Source organism: Stenella coeruleoalba, assembly GCF_951394435.1.
Source record: "Stenella coeruleoalba genome assembly, chromosome: 13".
In the NCBI taxonomy this organism is placed as follows: Eukaryota; Metazoa; Chordata; class Mammalia; order Artiodactyla; family Delphinidae; genus Stenella; species Stenella coeruleoalba.
Genome location: NC_137159.1, coordinates 74,664,778 through 74,671,741, shown reverse-complemented (window position 1 = coordinate 74,671,741; position 6,964 = coordinate 74,664,778). Strand labels below are relative to the sequence as shown.

At 63.2% G+C, this 6,964-nt stretch overlaps 1 protein-coding gene across 1 annotated transcript; it reads left to right on the top strand.

Annotated features, from left to right (window-relative positions):
- Nucleotides 1-1,094: 1,094 nt before the first annotated feature.
- On the top strand, nt 1,095-5,639 carry GDF7 (growth differentiation factor 7). Its single transcript, XM_079941364.1, has 2 exons — nt 1,095-1,551; nt 4,303-5,639. Exons 1-2 carry the CDS (start codon nt 1,161-1,163, stop codon nt 5,262-5,264), a joined length of 1,353 nt encoding a protein of 450 aa, XP_079797490.1. The 5' UTR covers nt 1,095-1,160; the 3' UTR covers nt 5,265-5,639.
- The last annotated feature ends 1,325 nt before the right edge of the window (nt 5,640-6,964 follow it).

The following is a 6,964-nucleotide window of genomic DNA, read 5'->3' as shown; positions in this document are numbered from 1 at the left end:
CGCGTCTCCCTGAGATGTGGCCTCCCGGGGACCTACCCCTGCGGGCTGCGGACCCAAGTGCCAAGCTGCCCGCGCGACTGCGGTCCCGGGCGACCCCTCCATCCACCCCCCGCCCTGCGGGAGAACCGAGGCCCGGGAAGGAAGTACGGAGGCGCCACCCCGAGGCTCTTCACCGCCCGCCCTCCCGGCCCTGCCCGCGCCCCAACATACCCGGTAGCCCGTTTCTGTTAGCCGGGCCCCTGGGAGGCGGGCGGAAGGTCCTCACTTTCGATGCACAGACGAACTCGGGAAGCCGCTCCCGCGCGGGAGTCCCCTCATCACCCTGGGGCTGCCTTCGTAGTTCTTGAGCTCCTTTAAGATCCTGGCTCCCGTCTAAGCGCGTGTTCAGCGCCCAAACCTTTGATTTTCGACCGTCGGTCCTTGTCCCGCTGTCCTTCCGGCCTGCCCTTCCAGCCGCTAGCCCTCTCTTCCCTACGGGTCTCCTCCCCGGCTCCGGCCTCCCGCTCCGATCTTTGGAAGCTGTGCCAGGGTGGGGAACCGCAGAACCGGTGATCAAAAACGCGCTTTTGTGTCAACCCTGCGCGCCCTGGTGGCCTTTCTGTGCGCGGTGGCCACGGGATCGTGGCACTGACAGGCGAGGCCGAGCCCCTCCGCGGCCGCACTTCTGGCGTCTCGGGCCCCTGCAGTACAGGAGCGGGCGGGGGGCGGGTGCTTCTCCGCAGGGGAGTAGGGAAGACGCTGGGCGGGTACGCGCGATATCTCGGAGCCTCTGACTCCCGAGGGCGCATTTGGCCCGGGCGCAGCGAGGGCGGAGGGGGTCACTTTGCCCTGGGAGAGCGAGGTGGCGCCCCGGTTTGTCGCGGGAGCCTCCGGCCGGTGACACTCGCCTAGCGACAGTGGGGGCGAAGCGCTTCGGCTGGGGGAGGAGGCTCCGGCCCTGGGCTCAGCGTTAGGCCGGAGTAGGGGGCGCGGCGCTGCCGCTCGAGTGTTCAGCAGGGGGCGCTGCTCCGGGCGTTGGGCGGGGGTGGGGTGGGAGAGAGGGGGGGCCGCAGCTTGCTGCGCACACTTCCCCCATTATTAAACACTATGTTCAAAAGGCGCCGGGGGACTTCCCGAAGCCACGGAGCCCGCGCCGCCCGCCCGCCTGGCCCTCGGAGCCCATGGACCTGAGCGCGGCCGCCGCGCTGTGCCTCTGGCTGCTGAGCGCTTGCCGCCCCCGCGACGGGCTCGAAGCGGCCGCCGTGCTGCGAGCGGCGGGGGCAGGGCCGACCGGGAGTCCGGGGGGCGGCGGCGGCGGCGGGAGGACCCTCGCCGCGACTGCGGGCGCCTCCGCTGCCCCGGCCGCCGCGGCTCCCGGGCCCCGCGCCGCGCGCCGCGCCGCGGGCTCCGGCTTCAGGAACGGCTCGGTGGTGCCGCACCAATTCATGATGTCGCTTTACCGGAGCCTGGCCGGGAGGGCTCCGGCCGGGGCAGTCGCCGCCTCCACCTCGGGTTCTGGCCGCCACAGCCGCGCGGACACAATCACCGGCTTCGCAGACCAGGCGAACCAAGGTACTCACACCTCCACTGCGCTAGTCCATCCTGTCGGGTCCTAGGCTGAGGTCACCGCCGGAGCCTTGTCCCGGCACCATTCCATTCGGGGGGCCTTGCTCCCCGCATATCCCAGCCTCAGGTGTTAGAAAGTTCGCCGAGGCCCACGCACCCGAACCCGCAGCGCCTGGACTGTGGCTAGAGCCGCGGCAGCTTGCGGGGCCCGGCCCCGGAGGGCTGAGCCCGTCCCTCTGCCGGGCTGCCCGGGCCCTGCCGGCCGGCGGGTCCCCTCGAGGAGGCAGGCTGTTTTGGAGATCCGGAGAAGCAAGGAGGGGGTCCGGCCCAGAGGGACTGCGCAGTGGTGGTGGCGGCGGCTGCTTCGTTGCTCTGCAGTTCCCAGTCTTGCGGGGGGCCGTACAAACTGGGGGAAATGAGGAGAATGCGGGACACAGCAGGCATCAGACTAAAGTAAATGGTTCTGGAGAGGCTGGTGGCACCACCAGGTATGGGGAGGGCCCTTCTAAGCAGGCTGCGTCTGGGTAGAGGTGTGTAGCTATGGGTGCCTGCCTTGTGCTAGGCCCCTGGGGGAGCCAGAGGTGAAGGACTCCGGTTGTGTAGAGAGGAGAGGAGGGCCAGCGACGCTGCAGGAATGCAGGCTTCTCTGGGACCAAGTACCCCACCTTACTCCACCCTGAGCCCTCCAAAGGTAGGACTTAGGTGAGACTGTGGTGGTCGGTGAGTGTCATCTGGATTTTATTAATCTCTATTGAAGCCATTAAAACAGACAGATAGGGAAAATTTAACTAATTTCAGGAGGAAATGCAAGTAATTTCGGCCTTAACTCTATCCAGCCAGAGACCCAGAATGGAAGGCAGAAAGGAAAGAAAGGCAAATAGGGCCGGAAAGTTAAGTGCTGCTGCAATCCAGGTCCTGCCTGGGAGCCACTGGGGGTTGTATACGCCCGACCCTAGCTGGGAAAGCAGGTAGAGGCAGGGCAGAGATCAAATCTCTCGCCCCCTCCAACATACACATAACGTCTACACAGACTGCTTTATCTGGGATACAGGGGCATCCTGGGCCCAAATGGCCTCATAGTCTGGTGGGAACTTTCAAGCATTCTCCGAGGGCCTGGCATGCATCCTGGATGGGATGCTAGGGTAGTCATAGGGAGCCCAGGTCCTGGTGTACAGAGCCAGGGAAGGCCCCAGTCCTAATTCTGCAGAGTGGGCTCCCAGCTGTGGGAGAGGTGAGATGTGCAGGGCCCTAAGCTTGTAGAGGCACCAGATGTTCTTTCTTAGGTCGAGTTAGGCCTTCAGTGGTCTCAGCCTGAGCTGAATCCTTTCCTGGGGAGCTCTGCTTGGTTGGCAAGGCTAGTAAGGCCGCCTCTCCTTCCTCTCTCTGGAGGGAGAGGATGCAGGGGCAGCATCTCAAAGCTGAGAGGGGCTGCAGAAGCTCAGAGAAAGTGTGGCAGCGAGCAAGCCCTTGGGAGAAAGCACGGGGGAGGGGTGGGGAGCACTTGCCCAGGGCCTCTCCTGCTTCCCTCTCCACCCTGAGCCTCAGCTTGGAGCAGGGCTGCCTGAGGTCACCGCAGCACCCAGACTTCAGACCCCAGGAGTCGATGGCATGGCATCTGTGGTTGGTGAGCAAATTTCCAATAGTGGGGGGAGTGTGCACAGTCTCTTCGCGTTTGGGGCAAAACGAAACCATATGACCTTCTTCAAAGGGAGCTCCTTATCTGCTGCTTGGTGGAATTTCAACTCTTTTTTCCTTTCTGAGCCCCAAAAGAAAAAAGTGCCCACAACCAGAAGTAAAATCCCAAAGCCCGAGTTGAGTCGTAACGGAGGGAAAGAATAAGTCTGCGAGGGGACCAGAGGGTACTGGCGGGGAGACCTCACTCGGTTCGCTGCCCTCACTGCAGCAAGGCAGTCCCGGCTGCCTCAAACCCTTCCCAGAAGGTTGCTTGCGCTCCTTTGCCGCCTTTCCCCTCCGTCGGAGGTGGCGGAAACACTGGGAGAAGCTGAGCCTGGAGTTCCCCATCGCGACCAGGGGCTGAGCCGGGCCCCTAATCTGGGCCTCAGTTCTCCTTCAGCAAAGCGAGGAGGCTGGAGGCACTAAAGGGTTTCTGCAGCCCTGAGGGCGCGTTCCCCTTCTAGACGAGCCCCCGCCTGCATGGGAGATCGTGGCCGGCTGGAATGTCCAGGCTGGGCTGGGGAAGAGAGGTAGCAGAAGCAGTTTACAGGGGACAAGAATTTTCCGTTTTCGCGCAACCGGGACTCCGAGGCTCTCTTGGCGGCTAAGCAGGGCCATAACCAGCAGTCCCCTTACCGCGGCCGGCCTGGCCTCCAGGTCTTGAAGAGGCACACGACCTCTGATGCGCCCACCGGGCCTTCTTTCTGCCAGCGGCTGAAAATCTGGCCTCCGACCTCGTCTTCGAAAACCCATGGCTCTGGGGCAGGCAGTGGACTGTAGTGGCCTTAAGTCTTGGTCTCGGGTGAGGGGGTGCGTTCAGTTGATGTCCGTGGGTTGTCGGAAATCGTTTGGCTCGATGAACGAAAACCCAGATCCAGATAATCTGAACCTAAGGCTCCCTTTCTTCCGGACCAGGCTGGCGGCTTTCCGGCTGGAGCCGAGACGCCCGGTCAGGCGCCGGCTCCAGCGAGCCTTGTTCTCACGTCCAGGGTAGTTGCTATTTGCAGTTAGGAGGCCCCGCGGCCAGGCGTGCCGGCTTCGCTCTCACACCGCTCTTTCTCTGTCTCTGCCCGTCCCCGGCAGACGAATCGGCAGCGGAGACCGGCCTGAACTTCCTGTTCGACGTGTCCAGCCTTCCCGACGCCGACGAGGTGGTGGGCGCGGAGCTGCGTGTGCTGCGCCGCGAGTCTCCGGAGCGGGGCCCCGGCAGCGCGACTCCCCCGTTGCTGCTGCTGTCCACGTGCCCCAGCGCCGCGCGCGCGCCTCGCTTGCTGCATTCCCGGGCCGCCGAGCCCCTGGACACCGCGCGCTGGGAGGTGTTCGACGTGGCGGACGCCTTGCGGCGCCACCGCCGGGAGCCGCGCGCCACCCGCGCGTTCTGCCTCTTGCTGCGCGGAGTGGCGGGTCCCGCGCCGGTCCCACTGGCACTGCGGCTGCTGGGCTTCGACTCGCGGGGCGGAGGCGGAGCGGCGGCGGCGGAGGAGCGCGCGCTGCTGGTCGTCTCCTCCCGCACGCAGAAGAAGGAGAGCCTGTTCCGAGAGATCCGCGCCCAGGCCCGCGCGCTCGGGGCCGCACTGGCAGCGGAGCCGCCGCCGGATCAGGGACCTGGCATGGGGTTGCCGACGGCGGTCATCGGCGGCCGCAGGCGGCGGCGGACGGCGTTAGCCGGGACTCGGGCAGCGCAGGGCAGCGGCGGGGGCGAGGGCCGGAGCCACGGGCGCAGGGGCCGGAGCCGCTGTAGCCGCAAGCCCCTGCACGTGGACTTCAAGGAGCTGGGCTGGGACGACTGGATCATCGCGCCGCTGGACTACGAAGCGTACCACTGCGAGGGCGTTTGCGACTTCCCGCTGCGCTCGCACCTTGAGCCCACCAACCACGCCATCATTCAGACACTGCTCAACTCCATGGCGCCGGATGCAGCGCCGGCCTCCTGCTGCGTGCCCGCGCGCCTCAGCCCCATCAGTATCCTCTACATCGACGCCGCCAACAACGTGGTCTACAAGCAATACGAGGACATGGTGGTGGAGGCGTGCGGCTGCAGGTAGCATGCGGGCCAGGCCGGGCCAGGGAGGGGGCAGCCGCGCCACCAAGGACTCCCCGCTGAGAGCAGCTTCGGGCCGAGCCTGTCACCTAGCGTGGCTGCGTGTCGGAGTCTGGCCCGGCGGCCGCACGGAGGAGGAAGAGCGCACGTTCACACACCAACACTCACACCCACACACTTCGTCCCTCATGCGCACGTTTACGGTGGAAGCATCCGAAAGCCCTGGGAAGAGATGACCTTGACGCTACCGAATGTCACAGTCATGTGTATTTTGCAAACAGATCACCATTGCGCCCACCGCCCCCTTTTGGGGGGAGGATGGCTTTGCATTGTTGTTACAGTAACCGGCACCAAATCGGGTAGAAACGGGTTAGGGAATTGGGGGCTTCAGCATAGGGGAGCTAAAGGGATACTTGAGTCTCATTTCACCCCTTTTGTTTCCGGCTGAGTGTGGGGCACGGCCCGCTGGGGGGCAGAGTTCCCGGTGTTGCACCTGAGACCGACGGAAGTGCTGTAATGCGCTTTCCGAAGGCTTGCGTTGCATCGGGGCCATTTATTCTGGGGAGGAACCGCTGCAAAAGGCGTTATCTTTTTCCTCGAACTTTCAAAATCTAACATTCTCCCAGTTTTGAAAAGGAACATTTGTCGGAAAGACTGCATTGTGGAGCTTCCCAGATCTCTGCAACGGTCAGCACCACCTTTTTTAAAAAATACAAATTCCAATTGGGAATGATCTAGAAAGTGGAAAGAAAGTTTTCGGAGCGGGGAGGTGAGATGGGGGAGAGGTTTTAAAGCGCCAGTCTGACCTGACATGTCATCGGTTCGGGGGTGCGCGGCATCTGTCAGTTTCTGCAGCTCCTAAGCTGGGTAGACCGCGGTGTCCGCAGTGCCTTGGGGGCGCGCAGGAGGAAGCTACTGCAATGTCTGGGGATGGGGAAAGGGGGCGCTATGGCTTTCCCTAGAGACCTGCCAGGAGGTTTTCCTAAGGAGCTGGGAGGAGGCTCCTAGGGTTTGAAAGAGGCCCGGAGGTGTCCTAGGGCGGACTCCTGCAGAGGACTGGGGCTTGTCTGCCAGGTAGGCACAGCCCCCTCCAAATGGTGCCCTCGAGTGGCCAACACGTGCTTGTGCTCAGCTATCAAGGCTGTGTCGGCTTTGACGTGCTTTCACTGTATTGTTGCTGTGGTTTTTGGCAGTGCGATAGTAACAGGAAGCGAAGCCACACAAAAGTGCTTTTGTGAGATTTCAACTCCCCACAACCCAGTGGTTCAGAGCAGGAGGCAGGTCGGCCCCTCCCCTACTTGCTCCGTGGACGGGCATCTGCAGCTCGGCTGCTGTGGCCCCTTTAGAAGTGTGGCGGTATGGGGGCCGGAGGTGGAAGCCTATCCCCCAGTCTCTGTATTTTGCTCCCAGGATTCTTGCTGATGGTGGGAGTGTCTGTCCATGTAAAAGGGAGGTCGAACATGCCAGACTTTGTGGTCCTGTTTGGTTCATTTCTGCCTGGGAGTCCTCTGTGGCCTGTGTAAATGGTTGGGAGAGGGAAGAGAAACCAGTTGGATTCCACCTGTTTGGGGCTCCGAGGGCTTCCTTGAGAAACTCTGCAGCCCTCCTGGGTCCTCCCGTTTATGGCTGTGCTGGGCTTTCTCCTTTAGGGTCCCCAAGAGGCATTCATCTTGCCCTTCTTGTCTTGGATGCTAAGGTCCAAGA